Below are 26029 nucleotides of genomic sequence, written 5' to 3'. Positions count from 1 at the left end.
TCAAGCCATTCATCTGTTTTGACAAGACCCGTCATTTTCTTGAACACTTCCTTAATTTGATATAACCAGAAATACCAGGTTCATCCTTACTTTTCCTGCCACAGCCCTACCTAGAATCAGCCTTTTCTCCAAGAAGCCTTGCTTTCCCTTCTGGGAATGTTATTAGAAACTAGATCTGGGAATATGGGGGGTCATTGTGCTCAATACTACTAGAGTGTCTTAGCTCCTAGGCCCTTTCAAAAGAATCTACACCTGTAACTATGGGCCTGCCTACTTCTCTGTCCACCTACCTACCTACCTCTGTAACCACAGGCTCACACTGATACTGCCAATTCCAATCCACCGGGCAAGATTCTTTCTTGCCTTCCCCATTTCATATTTGTGTCTCCTGTCTTCCATGTTGAGAATTTTAGCCCCCAACAACAATTTACTCTTTTCATTCTGTCAATAAATCCAAAATAATGTAGAAGTGCTTCACCAAAACCTTCAAAAAACAAACCTAAACAATTTGTTTGCAGTTCTTCCCATCCACATCTAGACTGTGGACATGCAACCAAATACCATGTTAAAAAGGCATATGTATTAGTTATTTTTTCCTTCTTCGGTGTGATTTGTGTTATTCATTTGAAACATGGTTTGAGTTTGTTTCCATTTGCGTTGTTCTAGCATTTTCTTCCTTGATTTTTTTACATGTAGATAATCAATACGCTTCTGAAAGCCAAAACTAATGTTTAAGAGAAATACAGTTTCATTTCCTGTCCTTTCCACACCATTCTTTACCCTCTTTTATAAAAGTAACCAACATCACTATCTTCTAGTTTATCCTTACAGTGTTCATTTCTGCTCATATAAGTAGGCATAAGAATATCTTCTCTTTTCCTCTACTTTCTTACACAAGCAGTAGTATGTTATATATGCTATTTTGCAGTTGGTCACTTAATGTATCCTGTAAATCACTGCATATGATTTCAAAGAGTTCTTCATTCTTTTCTACAACTGCATAGTACTCCACTAATATGGATGTACCATATTTTATCCACCACTCTCTTATGTTTGCAACTGAAGCAGTTTCCAAATAATGTTACAATAACTTTCTCCATAGCAAAAAAAAAAAAAATCTGTTTCTGTATTCCAAAGATATAACTGAAGAATAAATTCCTAGAATGGAATTGATATGTATTTTTATTACATATTTAGGTGGCTTTTTTCTGACTTTCAGCAATAGTTTATAGTTTCCTTTAAGCAGATTTGAACACTTGTTAGACTTACACCTAAGTGATTTAGCTTCATTTGTAGCTATCCTAAATGTGTTTTTCTCTTCCTTAGGTCTTCCAATTGCCTACTGTATACAGAAAGGATTTTTATTTTTGCATATTAATTTTAAGATTTATTCATTTGAGGGGGGAGAGGCAGAGTCTTTTAAGCAGACTCCGCCCTGAGCAGAGCCCAGTGTGGGGCTCAATCTCACCCTAAGATCACAACCTAGCCGAAACCAACAGTTGGATGTTTGACTGCATCACCCAGGCACCCTTTTTGCATATTAATTTTATAGCCTGTTATCTTGTTGAATTTTTTTATTGTTTTATTGTTTCAGTTAGTCCTCTTATTGTGTAAGGCTTTCCAGGAATTCTTTATCACCTGCAAATAGTTTAAGTTCTCCTTATCAAATTCCTGTTGCTCTACTGGTTTCCTCTACTACCTTCAGAAAAATGTTAAATAGTAATGAAGATTATGAGCATCTTTGTTTTTATCTTAACCTTCACACAAATGCCTAATTCCTCATTTAAGATGCTGGCTTTGGTGGGATCCCTGGGTGGCGCAGGGGTTTGGCGCCTACCTTTGGCCCAGGGCGCGATCCTGGAGACCCGGGATCGAATCCCACGTCGGGCTCCCGGTGCATGGAGCCTGCTTCTCCCTCTGCCTGTGTCTCTGCCTCTCTCTTTCTCTCTCTGTGACTACCATAAATAAATAAACATTTAAAAAAAAAAAAAAAGATGCTGGCTTTGGGATTGACACAGATACATTTATTGTGTTCAAAAATCCTTGGGCAGCCCAGGTGGCTCAGCAGTTTAGCACCGCCTTCAGCCCAGGGCCTGATCCTGGAGATCCAGGATTGAGTCCCACATCGGGCTCCCTGCATGGAGCCTGCTTCTCCCTCTGCCTGTGTCTCTGCCTCTCTCTCTCTCTCTCTCTCTCTCTCTCCTCTCTGTGTATTCTCATGAATAAATAAATAAAAATCTTTTTTAAAAATCCACTCCAATTTTTTAAGAGTTTTAATTAGGAATGGGCTTTTTCTAGCATGGTCTCCCTAGATATACAAATATAGTTAATTTTATTAATGTACTTCTTAATATTGAACCATCCTTGGAATCCTAGTTAAATATCCCACTTGATCATGGTATACTCTTTTGGTGTATGTTGAAATTTGTTCATTTTATTTAAGATTTTTGTGGTAATATTTAAGAGAAAACATTTTAACTCATTTTAAATCACACAGGTCTACAATGTCCTATTTCTGAGATAACTATATCAAATTTAAGTGGCAATGTTATACTTGCTTTCTAAAATAAATTTGTAAGTGTTCCTTCCACTTTTATTCTCTAAAAGAATTTACAAGCATTGCTAAAGTTAACCTATAATATCATCTATGCCTGGTGCTTTCTCTTCTTTTCCTATGGAAATTCACCTATATAAACTTTCTATCTCCACTGGGTTCAATTTCAGAAAACTCTTATTTTCTAATAAATTATCTATTTCTTCTAAATTTTCAAATTTATTTTCATAGATGTACAAAGTAGTCTCATTTTTTTTTAAAAATTTCCGATTTGCCAATATTATTCTCCCCTTAACATATTTTATTTTGTGTATCTGTGGTTCCTCCCTTATTTCTTGATTAAATGAGCTAGCTAGTGGCTTATCTATTTTAATATTTTTTAAAAGAAATAAAATCTATTAAGTTGATTTATTGTCTTTCTGTTCTTACATCAATAATTTCAGATGCTATTTCTATTATTTGCTCCCTAGCAATTCTGGGTATCTGTACAGTTTGTTCTATTTCTTGCTTTTGAGTTGGGAATGTGGTTCAACTATTTTCACTCATATTAATACAGTTATTTAATGCTATAAATATTCCTCTGATAACTGTTTTAAACTAATCTTCTTATACGTATTGCTTCTACTGTCATTATTTTTCAGCAATTTTTAACTTAAACTTGTATCTACCCTTTCACCTATTGGAAAGGTTTTATTTAATATTTCCAGTTTGGGGGAATCTACTGATATTTTCTTTATACCCTAGTATATAATCTAGTCACTTTTTGTGAATTTTCCATGCATACTTGAGAAGTCCACAAGAACATTGTCCATAACCAGATTGTGTTCATATATATATTCTTAACATTGCTTGATTATGTTGTTCAGATATTTTTACCTTTTCTTACTTTCTGTCTTGTCACGTACAGAGTAATGCTTGAACTGCTCTGTAAAGACATTGCTGCTATCTGTATCTTCGCATTGTCTGTAGTTTGTTTTAAATAGCTGGTTGTTGGATTATTTGGTGAATAGATATATCTTTATGGTGAACTGTGGTTTTTAATGTAATAAGGTACTCTTAACTCATACAATGCTCTGAGGTGCCTGAATTCTACTTTTTCTGACATTTGAATCACAACTCCTATCTCACTGAATTTAATTAGTGTGTTCAAAAAAAGCTAAGAGCAGGCTACAATGATGGTCCCTCCAAGTTTTCTCTTATGCCTTCTTTAAATGTAATAATATACTCTGGGCACTGCAATAAGAAACGTGAAAGTGACCATATATTTTGTTCTGGCATCACCCTCCTAAGTAACTTGTTTTCTTGTTTTTTATATATATATATATTTTTTAGCCTTTGCTGGTAACAACTGATGAGCAATGAATTAATTTCTAGGACGATGAAATAGCAAGTGTTTTAAAACATAATAAAAATAAACACTAAGATCCTACATTATAGCTTAGATTTTTAAAAACATCCAATAGATCCAACCGTAATTGCAGATAGAATATTCTATATTTTTTAAGTAAGTAAATGTTCTCTTTGTCCTTTGGAAGACTTCTAGGAAACAATGAGATTTACAAAATAACAGTCTTCACATAATGTTAAGCCTGCTCAAAAAACTACAATTGGCCTTTATGGTATACCAAGAGTTAAATAGCATCCTTTGACTCCTATCAATTACTTATGTAAGAATCCAGGCTCTTTTTCTGTTATCCCCCTTTCTCTCATCCTCCTCTCATTTTTAGTTGCATTCTTTCTACTTGGAAGGAACACATGATATCTGCACACTAGTCGTCTACTGACATCTGTACCCTTGTTTTAGTCTTAGCTCTAAAATTAAATACACATACCCCACCCACCACTCTTTTACCTGAAGTGTTCTCATTCATCTCTTTGTTAGATGAAGCTTATTCTCTAGGAAAGGGGTTGACAAATTACAGTCCACAGGCCAATTCCAGCCCACCAACTGTTTCTGTAAATCAAGTTTTATTGGAACACAGCCACACTCATTCATTTATGTATTTTATACACTGCATTTATACAGACTCCACAGCAGAACTGAGTAAAGACAATAATGGCTATGTGGCCTAAAAGCCTAAGTTATTTACTATCTATACTTTTCAAAAAAGTCCGTATATTTCTGCTCTACTAGATTTCCCAGGTAAGGACACAGATACACAGAATTACCTGAGTTTTTCCATGTTCAAACTGTTTTTTCAATAACCTTGACACCTGAAGGACAGTTTGGCAAGATACAAAACCCTTAACCTATACTTCTTTGAGTTTCTTGAAAAATTTGCTCCTTAGTTGCCTTGATTTATATGTTGCTTTTGAGAAATCCAATACTAAGCTAATCTCTTACCCTGTAAAACATTTTCTTTCTGCCTGAGAATCCTACGGATATTTTTCCTTACCTTTTAAAATATAATATTTTTATCAAGATGCCTCAAAATTGCCGCTGTGGAAGAATTTAAGCAAGTACCCAACCCAAAAGCTCATGAACAGAGGAGAATGGATAAAGGAATTGTGGTAGAGTCATATAATGAAGCACAGTAATGCAAAGACATTAAGTACAATAATACATAGCATAGATGAATCTTGGTAATACAGCAGTGTAAAATATTACTTCCTGTTTATAAAACTCAAAACAAAATAAACAATATGCTCTATAAGCATACATGTAATAAAAAGCTATTTTTAGAAACAAATCCGTAAGAAATTCTACATTTTAGAATAGTGGAGAGGCAGAAACTTTTTTTTTTTAATCTAGCAATTTTTTTAATGAATATGATTATAAAGAGAAAACTTAAAGGACTACATTAAATGGTTATGTTTTTTCATGTAACATCTCTTACCAAATATGCTTTTGGGGGTGCTTTTGCTAGTAAGACATCGTTACTTTTAGATTGATGACTTAATAACCAAATAAAGTTGAGTCTGAGTAAACATAATTATAAACCAACAAGTGGTTATTTTAAAAAATAAACAAAAAGCTGGCTCAATCGGTTGAGCATCCAACTCTTGGTTTCAGCTCAGGTCATGATCTGAGGATTCTGGGACTGAGCCCTGTGTCTGGTTCTGCACTCAGTGTAGAATCTGCTTGCCTCTCACCCTCTTCCTCCCCCAGCTCGCAATATTCTCTCTCTCTCAAATAATCTTTTTTAAATAAATAAACAATAAAATAAATGGAAAGCAAGCTGTAAGCAAGTAAAAGTGCTGCTTATTGCAAAACCAGAATAGCTAGCTAATGCTCTTAAAATGTTAAATAAATACAACAATCTCTAACATTAAGAGAAAATAAAATGCTACAAAGGACCATACAGTAATAAAATTTTTATTCAATAACAGTAGTAGAAATGGACCAAAGGACCTACCTCCATGCTATTCTAAAAGGTTTACACTTCTGCTGAAATTTTTCTCCACTAATAAAGGATGAAGTCCTCTTATAAAACATCTCTTTCTCCCACCCTCCAGGATCCTAATGCCTAAATACGTATCAAGGATTATTTAAATCTCTAAAGAACAAATAGCAGCTGCAATCACCAGGGTCTTGAGAGGAAACAGATGATATACTAAAAATGAGCAATTATAAGGAGTCTAATAAAAAAACTATTTTCAAAACTATGACCAGGGCAATATCCTGGAACTAACAAAACAGGAAGTCTTTACTATCTTTTAGTCCAAAAAAAGCAAGAGGAGGGAGTGGTTTCCAGAACTCTTAGAGAGTAGCTGTATAGACAAAGACTCCTGACAGTCCAGCCTTCAGTAGGGCAACCCACCTAACCCAAGATGACCCCGCAGGCAGGGTATTGGGGAAATCAAACACCTCAGCCTCACTCCTCTTCCACCCTCTGATCTACAGTGGGTGCCCCAATGAAAGATAGAGGGCACAGGAGCAGGACAGAAATGGTAAATAAAGAGACACATGGAGAATATCAAGCACAATACTTTGAGTCACCACTAGAAAGAGAATAACATGTATAGTCTACAATTTTTAACACTTGGCTAATGTACTTTAAACAACACTAAGGAAATATATAGATTCAACTTTTAAAGAATATGTGCTCAGAACCCTCTACATACATGCAGATATTTATCAAGCATTTACTACAGGGTACTTTACTAAAAAGTACACATTCAGAGAGGCATACTGAAGTTGCATACTCTAAAATTAATTTTGTAGAAGAAGAAAAAGTACAAGAAGAATACTCATTAAAAGCAGTATATGTGTCATATTCATTTATAAACAAATAGAGGAAGTTAGAGGAAAATTAAGCCACTTCTAAAAAATGAAAAATGCAGCAAATGTAGCTCTGGATTAATAAATCTTTTCACCATTATACAATTATGAAGGCCACCTTTACTTTCTTAATTAAACAAAAGGTTAGCGAGCCTTTACTGCAAGCTGATCTCTTCGTTATGTCCTGATTGTTCCAATAATTCTGCACATGAAATTCAATTTCTGTCACTGCTAAGCACCTGACATCCCTCCGTCACTTTGTAGAAGTTGTACTCTAGGGCACCCTCGTGGATAATTCCCTGCCAGATCTACTGATGTGTGTCCCACATAAGCCATTTTACCAAATATTGTTCTTATACATCTACACACATTTCCACAGAAATCACACAACAATGAATGAAACATATCTTCAGCTAAACAATGGATTGATTTTAAAGACATTGTCCACAGGATTCATCAACTAACAAGAACTTTAAAAGTTAAAGAAGAGATTTCAAAGATGAAGTGTTAATTTGAAGCCTGGGTCATTAAGCTCCATTACTCCTGTGGTGGCTGGTTTTATTAGTGGATCCTATTATGGTCGCCTTCTCACGCTGGCATTATTTCTTAACTCCTCGAATAGCATTACCAGCATTTTCCTAAATAAAATTCTTTTTCCTGAATCATTGTTTAATGGTCTGCTTCTGGGAAAAATCCAAGTTTAAAAAGATCCTGTATTTCCTGCCAACTACTGCTACCTTCTTTGCTCCACTTTACAAGTGAATTTTCTTAAAAGTGTTGAATTTGCCTATTGTTTCTAATTCTGCTCTTGCTCCCTCTAAAATCCAATCATCAGGCTTTTTCTACCCTTCCCCACTACATAAAAAGTATTCTTGCCAACATAACCAGTCACTTGCACAGTACTAAATTCAATGTCCAATCCTTAGAAATCATATTCCTTGAGAGGTGCCTGGGTGGCTCAGTCAATTAAGCATCTTGATTTCAGCTCAGGTCATGATCTCAGGGTCGTGAGATCAAGCCCCATGATGGACTCACACTTGGTGTGAGGCCTAAGATTCTCTCACTCTCTCTCTTTCTGCCCATCCCCTGTCCCCACTCGTGTGTGTGTGTGCATGTGCGAGCGTGCACACACATGTTCTCTCTCTCTAAAAATGTTTTTAAAAATCATTTTCCTTGAGCCATCAGCAGAGCAGCATCTGGCATGATAGACTACTTTTCTGTTTAATCATCTTTCTTCACTTAGCTCCTAGTTCACAACATTACTCTTCCTTGTTCATCATCTTCTCCTACTTATGGAACGCCATGAAGCCCAACCCTTTTCTTCTTTTTATCTATACCCATTTCCTTAGTGATTTGATCCAGTCTCAGGGCTGTAAATGCCATCTACATCCTAAGCATTCCCAAATGTACATGTCTAGTCAACTTTATGGTCTAGTGGATATCTCACATACAACATATCCAAACTAAACTCCTGACCTTCAAACCACCTTCACTTTAAACCTGCTTCAGAATCCTCTACGTTCAGTATAGCAACTTCATCTGTCCAACTGCTCAGACCAAAAACCTTGGAATCATCTTTGACTCCTCTCTTTTATCTCAGACTCCACATGCAAACCCTCAGCAAATACTATTGGTTCTACTTTAAAAACATATAGATGTTGATGAGAAACTAATTCTCATCATCTCCAATATTACCAACCTCACTGTCCTACTGTAACAACTCCTGAACTGGCCTCCTTGCTTCTGCTCTTTCCTTCCTAGAGTTTATTTGCAACACAGACAAAATGTTGCATTTCAGAATTGATGTCATCACTCTACCCAAAATCTTGCAATGTCTCTCCATTTTTAACTCAGTAAAAAAAACAAAAGCAACACAAAAACCTAATGATCTTACTTCCTTATTACTTGTCTAACCTTATCTATTCATTTTTACTTTCCATACTCTCTTCTCCAGACTTCGTACTGTTCCTTAAACATGCTTAGGATGTTCTTGCCTTGACACAGCTGCTCCCACTTCCAGGGAACACCCTTCCCCCGGATATTGATGTAGCAAACTCTTTTACATCCTTCAACTCTCTGCTCAAAACTCATCTTTTCAATGAGATCTACACTCTCCTTCCTATTTTGTAACCACTTCCCACCCTAAGTACTATCTATCAATCCTCTTACCTTGCTCTATTTTTATAAAATTTACTATCTTCTAACATATCATATAGCATGCATACCTATTATATTTATTTTTTATTGTCTGTATCATCCTGCTCAAAATAAGTTCTGCAAAGGTAAGGGAACATACCTGATTCATCATTTGCTCATATGCATTATTGCATCTGGGTGAAACCAAGCAGAACCAAAATGTGCTTTTATAAGCTACAAAGTCAACCCAATGGTTGGAGCTCCTTAGTTCAACAAAACTAAAATTCATAAAATAGCAATGGCAAGACCTACAATCTCAGCAGTTAAAAAATATTCTCTAAAAAAAAAAAAAAATATTCTCTAGTATCCTCGATTTTTTAATGCTAATCTGTAATTCTCCAATTAAAATAATTAAAGGTAAGTTAACTAAATGGTCACTTTGTTCTAAATTATATTACAAAAATCTCAAAGAAGAGTCATTGTACTAAATGCAGAACAAGAAATACCTTATAATCCTTTGCAATATTATGAAAAGTTGAATAAGGGCCATTCTGAAGTATGTTAACTGGGAGTTTTTTCTGTTTTTTAAATTTCTACATAATGATGAGATCAATATCCGTTAAGGTATATTTCTGAGTGAATTATCATCTAGCAAAATACCCTGTTTTCATGAATTACTCTGCTTAATGAATGTCAGCCTTCTTTTCAGTTATCCTCACCACAATGCTGGTTAAAGAGATAGTCCCTTCTTTAATACAAAAACATTTTTTTCCTTAGTTGTCTAGAAGTTTTAAACATGTAAGGATGGTCAAAGTAAAACCAACCTGTATTTGGGTACCTGATGCCATTAAAATTAGTCAGGAAAAAAGAGCCTAAACTATCACAGTATAATAATTCCCACTAAGAACAGGAAAAAGTAAGTAAATAAATATATATAAAAACTCTGTGGAAATAAGTAATCACTTATAACTAAGATGATAAATTATCCTATTACATATGTTCAAAGCAGCACTACTCAATATAATATCATTCCCTAAAGAAATACTTTTCTATGATATATAGAACTTAATTATTCTAACATCTTTAAACTATATTTACCCACTTTTTTGTATTCTTTTATTTGTAAGTACTTTTCAAAGTAAAAGTACTTAGATTATTTTTTATACCTATGTTCATAAGCAGTGAATTCAAAATGCATAGGAGTAAATAAAGTAATAATCTTATTAAGATATGATTTTACAGAAAAGTTGATGAGTTCTACTTTGTACTTAATTCACAGAATTTTAAAACTGCTCATAATTCATCTATTATTCTTATAAAGCTCATAACCTATATATTCCTCCCATATCTATCTTATACTATATTTATAAGTATGCCTGACAAGTAGTGCAATTAATGAAGTCAAACCAAAAATACCTTGTAGATAAATTTATTTATAATTAGTATTTTTTTAATAGAATAAATTGAAAGAACTCTAACAAATAGTTAAAATTTTAACTTGAGGGGCAGCTGGGTAGCTCAGTGGTTGAGCATCTGCCTTTGGCTCAGATCATGATCCCAGGGTCCTGGGATCCAGTCCCACATCACACTCCCCACAGGGAGCCTGCTTCTCTCCCTCTACCTATGTCTCTGCCTCTCTTTGTGTCTCTCATGAGTAAATAAATAAAATCTTAAAAGAAAAAAAAACTACGATTGAAATTATATAATCAAATTACTCCAAATGAAAACAAAAACCTACCAGAAAATGAATTTATCAGTAATCAACCTGTATCAATATTTACCATTCAGAGATTAGAATAAATCTGATGTGCCTTCCTAGCCATCCCTGGAAAGCATAATCACCACCATGTCTCATAATTGAATGAAACTATTGTTCAATTAAGGGAAGTATGAAAAGAGTAATGTATTCTGTGAACTGTAAACTGTATATTCAGTAGGGAGGCAGAGTAGGGAAGATGTATACTAATCAGGTAACCTAGAAATTTGGTTTTAATGGTCAATACTGAAGGTGAGCCCATGGAAGTATTGAATCAGAGAACTTCTACATAAAGTCAAGGTTATATCCCCCATGAAAAAAAATTTTTTAATCTGCTCTCTAGCAGTTGACAGAAAATGCCCTGGCTCTGTATGCAAGGAAAGAAAAGCTTCCCTTGGAAACTTTTGGTTATAGACTAAACATTGTGCCACTTTGGGTATGAATTCACCCTACATATAAGGTCCCAAAAAAACTGCATGCCAAAATTTTAATTGAATTTGGACCAGGGTTGCTAGGCCCAAGAAGCAAACAATCTAAGACCAAGGGGAGCCCAATCTGGAATAAAGCCATGCTCATTTGTGTATGTATTACCTGTGGATGCTTTCATGTTATAACAGCAGAGTTGACTAGCTGTGACAAAGACCATATGGCCCACAAAACCTAAAATATTTACTATACGGCCCTTTACAGAAACAACTGTGACTCTTAGTATAAAATATTGATAGTACAGTCAAATTTACTAAAACAAAACAAGATGAATTAAAGCAGTAAAAATCAGTAGCCTGTACATTGAATGTTGATCAAAGAGTAAAAGTATTGGTTAACTTTAGACTCTGTTTTTTAAAACTTCAAAAGTCATATCCTCTGGTTCAATTACAAGCTTGGTGATAGTTTAATTCTGAATGTTCCCATTTTCCTCAGAAAAGACATATAAAACAATAAGGAAAACATAAAGGTAATAGGAAAGAAAAAGAAAATTAAATATCCAAAGAAACTAGAAATTAAAAAAAAAAAAAAAACTCCAAGCTACAAGTAAGGTGTGAATATGCAAAAAGCAAGTGAACCTAAGAGAGTCACACAGAAGAAGCCACAAGAATGCAGAAAAGAAGATGAGAAACAGGAATGTGGAAGAAGCCTAATGGTAGCAGATCTCAAAAATTACCATGCTCCTTCCCACAAAAAAAATAGGGGGGGGGGAAGGCTTCACTCTCCCTAAACATAAGAACCATAATTAAAAACAGGAAGACAACAGAGTGACACAAAGTATACAAAAACCAGATGGAATCATGAAGCAAAATCCAACTATTTCTTGTACACAAGAGATATACTTAAAGCAATTCTGAAAGGTTAACAATGAAGGAAGGGAAGGGCAAAAGTATACCAGGAAAATATTGAACTCCTTCCCACAAAAAGCAAAAGCCATAATATTAATATCAGACAAGGTAGAAATCAAGTCAAAAACATTAAGCAAGCAAAGCAATTTGTAATATTAAAAAGTACAAAAAAAAAAAAGTACAACTTGAGGGACACCTGGGTGGCTCAGTGGATGTGCGTCTGTCTGCCTTTGGCCCAGGGCGTGATCCTGGAGACCCGGGATCGAGTCTCACGTCTGGCTCCCTGCATGGAGCCTGCTTCTCCCTCTGCCTGTGTCTCTGCCTCTCTCTGTGTGTCTCTCTCATGAATAAATAAATAAAATCTTTAAAAAAAAAATTTTAAAAGTACAACTTGCAATTAAAGATATGGCAGTTATGAATATCCATAATAGCAACTTTCATAAAGTATAAATTCCAGAATATATAAGGAGAAATAGGCAAAAATAAACTAACATTTTTAACTTTAATTCAGTTTTCAGAGCATGACCAATAAAGTACAAAAGAAAGTAAGGAAAGAAAAGAATATCTAAACAGATCAATGAAGTAGACATGATAGTTGTGTATGTGTGTGTGCGTGTGTGTATATTTATATTTCAAATGCCATACCTTGATACAAGATTTACCTCCTTTTTAAGTATCTATAAAATATGAAGATTAGCCCACAAAGAAAATCTCAATTACAAAAAGTAGAAATAATACCTACAACATTCCCTGAACACCGTAATAAAACCAAAAATTAATAACAAAATCAAAAAACAAAACAATCTTTCTACATAGAAGACTTGTAACTGTTGCTTAAACAACTCTTGGGCCCATCTAAAAAATGCAATGACAGCCACATTTGCTTCAATGCCACAAGTCTGTGACAGCAATAATATGTGTACATAGTAGTTCATTCAGCACAGCATTGCTTATTAACCATAACACTCCAAAATGTTCCCATCAGCAGTTGTTCTCTTTAGATATGTTCCGTTTGCCTAGTAAAATAAAAAGTTAAGGCCACTGATGGCTGAGAGTAATCATGGGGAAGAAGTGCTGGAAATTTGAAGAGAGGGAAATGTATGAAATGGTCAATTTAGGAGACTTAGAGGAAAGACTGGTGATTATGAACTTCAAGTTGGGTAAGGTTAGAAGTACAGATAAGGGAGTGACAGAGAAAAATTGATAGGAGGTTCATTGGACTAACAGCTCTAGTAAGGCTGGAGAATGGACAGGTTGGGGTACTAGAAGAAATAAGCTGGAAGGAGCAGTGGCACTCCAAGAGTAAGATACCTGAAATGGAAATGACGGGATTCACTGAGGTACACAAGGTCAAGAGTATGACAATGGGAGAGAGTGACTCAAACTGAATGGAAAACAAAATCTCTGAGAGACTTAAAAAAAAAAAAAAAATGAGAGTCCAAGTATTAGAAGAAGTATTTAAGTGGATACTGAAATCAGAAAAATATTTAGCCAATATATTGTATCGTAATGTATTATGTCAGATGGAATGTTAGTAAACCAGAAGCTGTATTTTTCAAGGAATAAAGGACAGTGATCTGAGGAGCAGCAGAAGAGTGAAGAAGTAATAGGAAGTAATAGGTAACACAGTCTGATGATCTAAGATTGAGTGCTTTGAAGGAGGAAGGACTGGAAACAGTGTAAAATGGCAATAAGAAAGGAGAAGGACACATATCCCAGTACCCACTCAGCTGCAGTGGGGATTTCAAAAAGCAAACTGATCACTTGAAAGGACTGCAGGGGGAAAGGAGGAGTATTTTTAGAAAGGGAGTCTTCTGAGCACATCAAGGACTCTCTTGTTGCTCTGCAAGTGAGATTCCTCAGTAAGACTACACAAGGACTCTAAATAGTTGGATATAGCTGTCTATACACAAAAGTTCATAATACTGGCCAGATCCAGAAATGGAATATAGTCTTCAATCTAAATAGGGACCATATGGCATTTTAGACAAATTCTTAAAAAAATCTTGTGTTTGAAAATGTCCTAAGATTCAAAATAAAATTAAGTATCAGAAAACAAAGACAAGTATTTAAGACTATAGTACAAAAGTCACATATAGATTGTCTCGGTCACCTTCATGCACCAGATAATAATCTCTTATAAAAGTAAACATACTATCTTCAGGAAGCTTACTTTAAAAGAATAATACATATATAGAGATATTGCAGTAAGATTAGAAATAGAACCCTGAAAACTGAAAATCCTGAAATCATGGAATGCATAGTAAAGAAACTGGGTTAGTTTTAGCTCCTGGCTCATAAGTAAAATTCAAAGAAATAGCACCATCTGTTGGAATTTCTCATATTTTTAAATATTCTCAATTCCTGAAAAATGCATAACTGGTATGTAACATTTCCCCACTTTTAGCTAAGAAGATAAATTTAAATATTAAAGGACAAAACCTAATACAAAATCAAAAGATTTATATTAAAAATTATTAACTCTTAGTTCATAATTCTGATTCAAAGAACTCACCATTTGGCTAAACTCATAAGATTTTATTAAAGATAAAAATATTCTCAACTAATAAAGAGTATATAGTTACATTTTCAAAGTAACTCACAGATATGGTATTCCTGTATGCTGCTTGTATAACCATATATTGCAGAATATCCAAATATTATGATCATGACAACATCTCTACTATCCAACTCCATAATGTGTGCTGAATGTCCCTCCACAGCATACTGCTGACCATGTCCAAGAACAGTAGGAGTTTTTGTACTCCATGACTGACTATGTATGTTAAAAACCCATAATTCGTCTGTGACATTGCCATCATTTGTTTCAATTCTGCCTCCATACATAAAGATGTTTTCCTGTAAATTAAAAAACATATATTAATAAGCAAAATAATTGTAACTTAGCAATATAGATTAATTAAAAATAAAGGCTCAATTTTAACACTAAACTTCAGTAATTACAACATGTATAAGACATAGTTCTTATTTATAGAAAGTCAAATGGGAATTAATGCTTTTCCCTACAAAAAGGTTGGGGGAATCCATGCTTTCAAAAAATTACTTTAAGATACTTTATTTAAAAGAGCTATATTAAAAAAATAATAAAAAAATAAGAGCTATATTATATAGTTAAATTGACTATGTTTTTTAACTATCTTAGTTGTCGAGTTCTTACATTTAAATATTACCATCTAGGTGTACCGCTTTGTGCTAGTCTCATTCACTGTTTTCATCAAGCACTGTACACCAAAAAGACCACATTGATACACTATGTGGAGTACATTTTTATTACCATTTCTCATGGCTATGGGCAAATACATTATAGCACTTTTTAATTATACAAATAATTTCAATTACATGACTTAAATGGATGATATATAAATGACATACATTATTACTACCCTAGGAATAGAAAGGAATTTCATCAGCCTAATAAAGAGCACCTAAGGAAAACACACAGCTAATAATACACTTAGTGGTAAAAGACTGATGCTTTCCCATTAAGATCAGGAAATAGACAAAGATGGCCACTTTCACCACTATATTCAACATTGCATTGGAGGTTTTAGCCAGAGCAAAAAAAAGCAAAAACTGAATAAAAGCAGCCAGATTGGAAAAGTAGTTTAATATTTCTATCATGGATTATATGAATTTGTACATAGACAATCCTAAGAAATAAAGTAATTAGAGCTAATAAATGAATTTAGTAGCATTACAGAATACAAAATCAATGTACAAAAAAATCTATTACTATACATTTAAAATGAACAATCCAAAAGATGAAATTAAGTAAACAATTCCATTCACGAAAGCATCAAAAGGAAAAAAAAATACTTAGAAATAAATTAAACAAAAGAAATTACCAACTCTAACTCTGAAAACTACAAAGCGTTGTTGAAAGAAATTTTAAAAGGTCTAAATGAATGGAAAGACATTCCATGTTCACAAGTCGAAAGATTTAATATAGTTAAGATGGCAATAATCCTCAAATTGATCAATGCAGTCTCTTAGAGGGTTTCTTTGTAGAAATTGACCAGTTGATTTCAAAACACATGGAATTACAAGGGACCTAGAATATCCAAACAATCTTGAAAAAGAAAAATATAATTGGAGGACTCATACTTTTCGACTTCAAAACTTACTACAAAGGAAAAGTAATCAAAACAGTGTGCTACAGGCATATAAATCAATAGAACTGAGAATCCAGAAATAAATTCATACCTCTAGGGCCAACTAATAGTTAACAAAAGTGCCAAAAACCATTCAGGGGGAAAAGAAGAGCCTCTCCAACAAATGGTATAAAGAGACTAGATAGTCAACATGCAAAAGAATGAACTTGAACCCTTACTGCATACTATGTTCAAAAAACTCAAAATGGATCAAAGACCTAAATGTAAGAGCCAAACTATAAAATTCTTATAAAGAATTTTAACCTTCATAACCCTGGATTTGGCCAACAGTTTCTTAAATATGATACCAAAACACAAGCAAAAAAAGAAAAGCAATTATAAATCAGATTTCATCAAAATTAAAAAACTTTTGTGCTTCAAAAGACACACAGAATGGGAAAAAAATATTTGTAAATCACGTATCTGATAAGTGACTCATATTAAAAAAAAAAAAAAAAAACCCTTACTTCTCAAAAATAAAACAACCCAATTAAAAAATGGGAAGAGGGAGATGCAGGGGGTAGGGGTGAGGGGGCAGTATTCAGTCAGTTTAAGCAGCTGCCTTTGGCTTAGGTCATGATCCCAGAACCTGGAGTCAGGCTCTCTGCTCAGAGGGGAGCCTGCCTCTTCTCCCTCTGCCCTCTCCCCTCCACCACTTGTGCTTGCTCTCTCTCAAATAAATAAAATCTTTAAAATAAAGAAAATTAAATTAAAAATAAAGAAATAAAAAATGGGAAGAAGACTTGAATAGACATTTCTCCAAAGAAAATATAAACAGGCAAGAAGCACATGAAAAGATGACTCATATAATTAGTCAACAAGAAAATGCAAATCAAAACAAAATGAGATACCATTTCACAAATACTAGGATGGCTACAATCAAAATGATGTCAACCTACCAGTTTGGCAAGGATAGAATAGTAAAATAACTAGAACCTTCATATATAACTGGTAGAAATATAAAATGGTGCAGCCACTCTAGAAAACAGTCTGGCAATTCCTCAAAAAGTTAAATATAGAGTTACCATTTGGCCCAGCAATTTCAATCCTACATATATACCCAAGAGAAACATAAGCATATGTCCACACGAAAACTTACACATGAATTTCACAGCAGCACTTTCATAATAGCCAAAAGGTGAAAACAACCCAAATGTCCATCAGCTGATAAATGGATAAAGCAAATGGAATAGAATAGAATAGAATAGAATAGAATAGAATAGAATAGAATAGAATATTATTTAGCCATAAAAATGAAATACATACTGCAACATGCTAGTCACAAACCATATAGTACATAATTTCATTTATATGAAATGTTCAGAAAAGACAAAATCTATAGAGACAAATCTATAGAGACAGGAAGTAAATTCACAATTGCTTAAAGCTGGGAGGATGAGGAGGTGTGCAGTTATAAAGAGTACAAGTTTCTTTGTGAGGTAATAAAATTGTTCTAAAATTGATTATACAACTCTGCAATTTTATGCAAATCTGCAAAAGACTGTTGCAGAACTCTGAATAGACTAAAAAAACTGCACACTTCAGATGAGTAAACTATATAGTATGTCAGTTACATCTCAAAAGCCATTACCAAAAAAATGTAATAAATCGAAACACTAAAACTAAAAACCAAAATTAAAAGAAAGCATTTATATATACACACATACATATGTACATAGAGAGGTTTTTATATTATCTCTAAAATATGCATATGCAAAGAAAAGAGTTGCAGTTTATTCTTTATATCACTCCTGTATTTTCCACATTTTCTTAAATAAGCACAGAAAATATGTAGTAAGTTCTTATTTAAAGGGTCTAGCCACAGACCACAAAACATAGGAATCTTTGATGATACAAAATAAAAACCAGTTAAGACCAGTTAAGTAGCCTATCATTTTAATCATACTAAATTCATGAATTACACAAATACCCAGAGTAACTGAGTACAGTACAATCTCTATCAAAATCTCAATGACATTTTTTGGAGAAACAGAAAAAATCTATTCTAAAATACATGTATGGAATCTTGAGTGACCCTGAATAGGCAAAATAAACTTGAAAAACAACTTTGGTCTCAAAGTTGGAAGTCTCATACTTCCTCATTTCAAAACTTACTACAAAACTACAACAATCAAAATTGTGTGGTACTGGTACACAGATACAAATCAAAAAAATAGAGAGCCCAGATATAAACCCTCATACATATGGTGAAATGATTTTCAACAAGGGTACCAAGACCATTCAGGAGAGAAAGACAGTTTTTTCAACAAATTGTGCTGGAAAAACAAAATATACACATGCAAAAGAACAAAAGTGAACCCTTACCTTAACAAAAAATTAACTCAAACTGGATTAAAGACCTAAATATAAATATTAAAACTTTAAAACTCTTAAAAGAAAACATAGGGAAAAGTCTTTATAACATTGAATTTGGCAATGATTTCTTGGACAAGACACCAAGAGCCCAGAGAACAAAAGAAAAGAATAGATAAATCGGACAATGCCAAAATTAAACATTTTTGTGCATCAAAGAACATATCAACAGAGTAAAAGGACAGCCCACAGAATGAAAGAAAATATTCACAAATCATGTATCTGATAAGGGGTTAATATCTAGAATATATAAAGCACCCACAACTCAATAACAAAGAAATAACCTGATTTTAAAAATGGGCAAAAGACTTGAATATACTTTTCTTTAGAGGAGGTATACAAATAACCAGTAAGTACTTGAAAAGGCATTCAACATCACTAATTATTAAAGAAATGTAAATCAAAACCACAGTGAGATACTATTTCACATTAGGGTGACTATTATAAAAAAGAACAATAAACAATAACAAAATAACAATTGTTAACAAGGATGTGGAGGAGTAAGAACCCTGTGCACTACTGGTAGGAATGCAAAATTGTGGCTGTTACTGGAAAAAAAAAAAAAAGGAAAATAACAAGTGTTAACAAGGATGTGATGGAATTAGAACCTTAGGAACTGCTGGTGAAAATGTAAAATGGTGCAGCTGCTGTAGAAAACAATATAGGGGGACACCTGGGTGGCTCAGCGGTTTGGCACCTGGCTTCAGCCCAGGGCGTAATCCTGGAGACCTGTGATCGAGTCCCACGTCAGAGCCTGCTTCTCTCCCTCTGCCTGTGTCTCTACCTCTCTCTATATATCTCGCATGAATAAACAAATAAAATCTTAAAAAAAAAAAAAAAAAGGAAAACAATACGGTAATTCCTCAAAAAATTAAAAATAGAATTGTGATATAGTCCAGCAACTCCTTTTCTAGCTATCTACCCAAAACATTTAAAGTAAGAACTTAAATAGATAATTATAAACCCATGTTCACAATAACATTATTCACAAGAGCCAAAAAGGTGAAAACAACCCCAAGGGTCTATCAATGGATAAATGGATAAACAAAATGTAGTATTATCCATACAATGGAATATTACTAAGGCTTAAAAAGGAAGGATATTCTAGCATATACTACATGGATGAACCTTGAGGGCATTAGGCTAAGTGAAATAAGCCAGTCAAAAGACAAATACTATATGATTCCACTTACATGAGGCCCTAGAGTAAATTCCCAGAGAAAGTAGAAAAGCGGTTGCCAGGGGCTGGGGAAGGAGGAAATGGGAAGTTACTGTTTCATGGGTGTAGAGTGTCAGTTCTGCAAGATGAAAAAAGGTCTGAAAATAATGTGGTAATGGTTGTACAATTTGAATGTACTTAATATCACTGAAACTACATTTAAAAATGGTTAACATGGTACATTTTATGTGTACTATAATTTTTAAAAAGTGATTAACCTGATAATTAGGTATAAAGCCATGGACAAAAACTCAATCTTCATTTCTTCTCATGTTCAAAGAACTGTTCTACAATCTACTTTTTTTAGTAAAATACCATATGAGTTTGTGACATCTCAAAATCTCAAGTTATGTGATCTATGATCTACTACTGTTCTCATTAAGTATTTGAAATAAACCTGAGATTTAGTATTTTTCTCCTTAAAGGTAAATCTAAAAAAAAAAAAAAAAAAAAAGATTAGAATTTTAAAAAGCAGGATCCATACCTGATATAAAGCAAGAGAGTGTCCATATCTCTGGAGAGGACCCCTTGATAAACTTCCTACATTCCATATACTGCTTTCTAAGTTGTAACTAAAAATGAAAAAAAAGAAAAATACTTTATAAGCTAAGGTTCATTTTTGTTTATTTAATTTGCATATGCTTTCCTCACTTGTATTCAAGTATTCATTAAATTCAAAAACAATTATAACTAATAAACTCATAGTTTTATGTACCATATTAGAAATTGTAAATAAAGACTCATTCAAGATATACCTACTCTAAATTAGAATTCAATCACCTAAATGTGTAATATACATTAACTTGACCAGGCTATTTATTACTGGAATTAATTTGTTCAATTACCTTTAACAATTTCAACCAATAAAAAAAAAAAAAAAAATTTCAACCAATTGATTAGCCTAAACAATAAGTGAGCTGTTCTGCATTTTTGACTTTTTTAAAAGCCAGCTTATCTTTTTCAAAATAGATGAAAATTATCTCCATTTTTACAATAGTCCATTTGCTTTATTTTTATTCTTTTACACAAAGTTTAGCATTATATAAATTAACTAAGAAGTATGTATTTCCTATGCCAACTCATTCACAGATCACTTTTTGAGATAAAATGAATATAATAAGTAGAAGCTTCTGTAAAAATAAGGTACTTGTTAGATTGTAGGATACAAAAAGAAAATTAATGTTTGTTCTAAAAATGTACATATGAAAACAGAAGTTCTAAACTATGAATCTCAAATGCTTATCTAACAGAACTCCAGTTGTCACCATCATACTCTACACTCAAATTTCCTCAATTTGCCAAAACATACAAAGGGAAGCACCCAGCTAAGAACTGACTAGAATATGTTTAAGAAGTTCATTATCCATTATTTTTCCCCCCTCTTCTCTTTCTTCCTCCAACTTATCAGAAAAGGTTAGGGAGCTCTCTTCACAGAAGGAAGGAAGGAGAGAAGGAAGGACAGAAGGAAGGAAAAAAAAGAAAAGATTATCAAAAATTGTCTTCCGTATTATGTTTAGCTTATTTCCCACCTATAAAGTATGTGTATATGATATAAATGAGGAAATATAATCAATCAGAACATAATTTCCACTGACTTGTACCTATATCTATACTCAACACACTGCTTTCCACCAAGTTACCATAAATTAGGGCCCAGCAAACTATTTCTGTAAAGGGCCAGATAGTAAATATTTTAGGCTTTGTATAACACATTGGTCTCATACATTCTTCTTCAGCTCTTTTCTACAGGCCATTTAAAATGCAAAACTAGGAGATCCCTGGGTGGCTCAGTGGTTTAGCGCCTGCCTTCAGCCCAGGGTGTGATCCTGGAGTCCTGGGATCGAGTCCCACATCGGGCTCCCTGCATAGAGCCTGCTTCTCCCTCTGCCTGTGTCTCTACCTCTCTCTCTCCCCGTGTCTCTCATGAATAAATAAACAAAAACTTTAAATTAAATAAATAAAATAAAAAAATAAAATAAAATAAAATAAAATAAAATAAAATAAAATAAAATAAAATGCAAAACTATTCTTAGCATCTAGGTCCTAGACCCCTACTTGGCAGTTGGCTGTTGCTGCTCTCAATAAACTATACTGGAGTTTACTAGAGTTCTAGATCCCACAACATTCTAGCAGTTTGCTCATCTCCTTCCTACCTACATCACCACTTTTCTGATCTTACTGGATAATTCCCATCGGCATAAAAACATGATGTTATTTTCCTCACTTATATATATATATAAAAAAAAAAGCAAGAAAAATTTCTCTTGACCACACTACTGCCCCTTCAAACTATCACTCCATTTCTTTACTACCTCTTTTTTCCTTGCCCCTCCTTGAACCTTTCCACTCTCTCTTCAACTAACTCAAATCAAGCTTTTACAAACAACACTCCAGCAAAACTTTTTGTTAAAACCAACTTGCTAAATCCCTGGCCACTTCTCAGGCTTCACTTTCCTTGACCTGGTTAATCATAAGCATTTGATACTGCTAATCAATCCTTCCTACCCATATACTCTCTTCCCTTGCCTTCAAAGACACCATACTCTTGGAATTCCTACCTCACCAGCCACTCCTTTTCAGTCTCCTCTGTTGGTTTCTCCTCTTTTCCCCTGACCTCCTAATGATATGGTGCGTCCAGATCAGTTCCTGGTCCTCTTCTCCACCTAGAATTCATTCCCTTGATGATCTCATCCCAACTCAAGCCCCATTTCTACTCTTCCTCTCAATCCCAATACATTCTTAACAAAGTAGGCAAAGTGACTCCTTTAAAATATAAGTCAAAGCATGCTCAAACATTCCCATGACTCTCGAAAGATCTACAACATCCTACATGACCGGTCTCTCTCCCCCACTATCAATGCAATTTCATGCTTCCTTCTAGCTTGAACTCTCCAAGTACCTACCACATTAAGGCTTTCATCTGGCTGTTTTCCCTGCCTTTAGATAACTGCAATGCCAATGCCTAACTTCCTTCAAGTCTGTTATCACCTTTCTTGTGATACCTCCCCTTGACCACTGAATTTATAACTGTAGCTCTTCTCTTTGGCACTCATGATTTGCTTATCCTATCTATCTCTATATATATGCGCATATATAATAATTTACTTACAACGTACTTATTTATTATGGTAATTATGTTTTTTCTAATTGCCTGTCTTTCCTCACTAATTCCATAAAGATAGGGACATTAATTATGTCCACTGATTTGTCCCAAGTATCAAGCATACAGTAAATATTCAAAACCATTTGCTATGCCCATAAATACATGTTAATTCTCACTAACATGTATTTACATATATATAAACATATATATGTTCTGTCAAATATTCTAGTTTAATACATTAATATAGAACTTTTATATCTTATTGAATAATTCTGCTTAAAATGTAACATCTACATCGCAATTAAATTCTATATAAGATAAATTGACTTATGACTGGCATCACTTCTTTTTTATTTATTATGATTTTTTTTTACATCACTTCTAAAAGCTAGTAAATAGGGCACCTGGGTGGCTCAGTGGTTGAGTGTGTCTGCCTTTGGCTCAGGTCGTGATCCCCGGGTCCTGGGATCGAGTCCTGTATCGGGCTCCCCACAGGGAGCCTGCTTCTCCCTCTGCCTATGTCTCCCTGTCTCTCATGAATAAATAAGTAAAATCTTCAAAAAAATAAATAAAAGCTAGTAAATATCCTTACCTACCTAAAATTGAACTACATTGAAAATAATAAAAAAAATTCTCTAACCTGTGAAAACAGCAACAAGTTTACTTCTGACACCTCCCAGCTTAGTACAAAACTAAACACAATAAGCAAAAGAACCAAGTTTCAGACAAAAAAAAGTTAAACTGAGTCACATGGGAAATATATAAGTTTAGGGGAGTATCAAGTAACATTTACCACTTCATTTTAAATATGCTATTAAACTGGGCAGCCCGGGGTGGCTCAGTGGTTTAGCGCCACCGTCAGCCCAGGCTGTGATCCTGGAGACCCAGGATCGAGTCCCACATCAGGCTCCCTACATGGAGCCTGCTTCTCCCTCTGCCTCTCTCTCTCTCTCTCTCTCTCTCTCTCTCCCCTCCCCCGTGTCTCTCATGAATAAATAAATAAAATCTTTTTAAAAATATATGCTATTAAACTTGTACAGAACACAAACTTTTAAGAGTCCCATGTTTCCTTGACAATTGTACTGTCTTCACAACTCAACTTTGCAAATACCACAATTTATTTCAAAGTTTTACTTTATTTTCATAGGCTTTTCATTTTCATTAATCTTAGTTAATTTCCTTCTCATTTCCACATTTAAATCTTATTTCTTCAGGTTCTTTTCATATCTTAACAACTCATTTAATCCTACCAATTCTCCTACAATTCCTTCTAGAATATTTTATCTTTCATATATTGTGATGCATAATTCTAATTCTTCACTTAAATATTTAACTCTTCCTTTCCTTCCTCTCCAGAATTTACTTTATACTTTAATGCCTATCAAATTCAATCATAGTTTTAAAGCAATCTCCTCTTAAACACAGACTTTTTTTATATTCTCCAAATTAACAAGGTTAATATTTTCAGTGGGTAGGGTTGTCAGATAAAATATAGGATGCTCAGTTAAATCTGAATTTCAGAGAAGCAACCAACATATTTTAGTCTAAGTATGACTATTTGGGACAAAAGCAAAAATACATACTTAAAAAATTGTAAGTACAATGCCTATTTGCAAGGATCCTATCTGCAATATATACAATATTACATACAAAGAATACTAACAAAGTCAGTTATGATTGATTAATGCCCAAGTTGTATCAATTATAATATATTATGAATATCACCCTTGAAAACAACACTGATAATCAAATTACTGATTACAGTAATCAAATTACTCTATTTCCTCCTTTATTCTGTTAATAGAGAGCTGATAAAATACAATCGCCAGCTGAAAAAAAAGTCAGATAAAGCTGCCACCCATATGATTTCTCATATTATCCAATCTTGCAGAGGATTATCTCTATTGCACCAACAGTTAATGAATGATTTATAATACTGGCACTGTTTTCCCAAAAGGTTGTAAAGTAAAGGCAAAGTAAAAGCTCAGGTAAATTAAAATTTACAGAACTGAAAGTATTTTTATATAAGCAATTACACTTCATTCTAAAAAATAAAAGGTGACAGGATTTATAATATCCAATATAGGCATGGCCCCCTACTTATTTGAAGTTAATATTTTCATGCTAAGAATATGCAAAAAGCACTCTCTAGAGAGGTAATGAAACTTCTATAAAACAAACCTAGATGCACAATGGCAAATAATTAACTATGGATATACTGTGTTCATATATTCTCAAGTCAGTCCCATGTAGCAAGTAGATACTATCACTAATATAAACATTTATAAATTTGGACAGCAATGAAATAAGACATTTAGTATAGTCTTATTGCCAAAGTAATCTAGCTAAAAAAAGAGTAAATTATGAACATTTGAAAAAAAACAAAACTTACTTCAGGACCATTTGAAAAGAACTGTAGTTAAAAGTATATCCACCAATCACCCACATAAATTTCCCATGTAAAACCGCTTTATGGGAAGCCCGACCTACAGAAGGACTGAAGGGTTTAACATTTGGCAGAATCCAGTAAGACTCAGTAGAAGGAACATTCAAAGAACAATCAGGACCTATTAAAAAAAAAAATCAAACAATGCATTATACAAAGGCCTTACGTTATGGAAATAGAATATATGGATTAAGATTTTTTAAGACTTCAATGCTCATTATATTAATAAATATAATATACATAGTAAATGGTCTGAAACATAACTTACAGAAAAAATTCTAAGAGCATACATAATGCCTACAGGGGAAAAAATTCTAATACCTAATCAGATACAAATATCACAACCTGAAAGAATCATTTAAATAACATAAAGTTTCATATTTACTTTAATATGTTACTAGAATATTAGACTGCAAATCAATGTACTCAAATCCTGGTTTGGTCACTGACAATAAGTATGACCTTGGGCAAGTCTGTTTACCTCTCCCATCAGCAATCCTTCATCTATAAAAGTAATTACCATCTACCCCTAAAAGCTATTTTAAATATCTAAATTTTTAAGACAGTGGAAATGAAAGCATTTACAAATTATAAACTATTAAATATAAAAATAAAAATTACATTTTTTCTTAATATCATTATTAAGAACAACCAAACTAGGGACAACCAAGTGGCTCAGGGATTAAGCACCTGCCTTCGGCCTAGAGCGTGACC

At 33.7% G+C, this 26029-nt stretch overlaps 1 protein-coding gene across 3 annotated transcripts in view; it reads right to left on the bottom strand.

Annotated features, from left to right (window-relative positions):
• ATRNL1 (attractin like 1) overlaps positions 1–26029 on the bottom strand; it is a 779330-nt gene that overhangs the window by 704679 nt on the left and 48622 nt on the right. For all 3 annotated transcript variants that reach the window (XM_049103125.1, XM_049103126.1, XM_025467337.3), the window contains exons 6-8: positions 25262–25436; positions 20251–20338; positions 14606–14861 (exon numbers count right to left, since the gene is read on the bottom strand). In XM_049103125.1, the coding sequence (XP_048959082.1) occupies positions 14606–14861; positions 20251–20338; positions 25262–25436 (519 nt within the window). The remainder of the gene's footprint in view (positions 1–14605; positions 14862–20250; positions 20339–25261; positions 25437–26029) is intronic.

Source organism: Canis lupus, chromosome 28 (genome assembly GCF_003254725.2).
Source record: "Canis lupus dingo isolate Sandy chromosome 28, ASM325472v2, whole genome shotgun sequence".
NCBI lineage: Eukaryota > Metazoa > Chordata > Mammalia > Carnivora > Canidae > Canis > Canis lupus.
The sequence above is the reverse complement of the archived record's forward strand: the minus strand, read 5'-3'. Positions and strand labels throughout refer to the sequence as shown.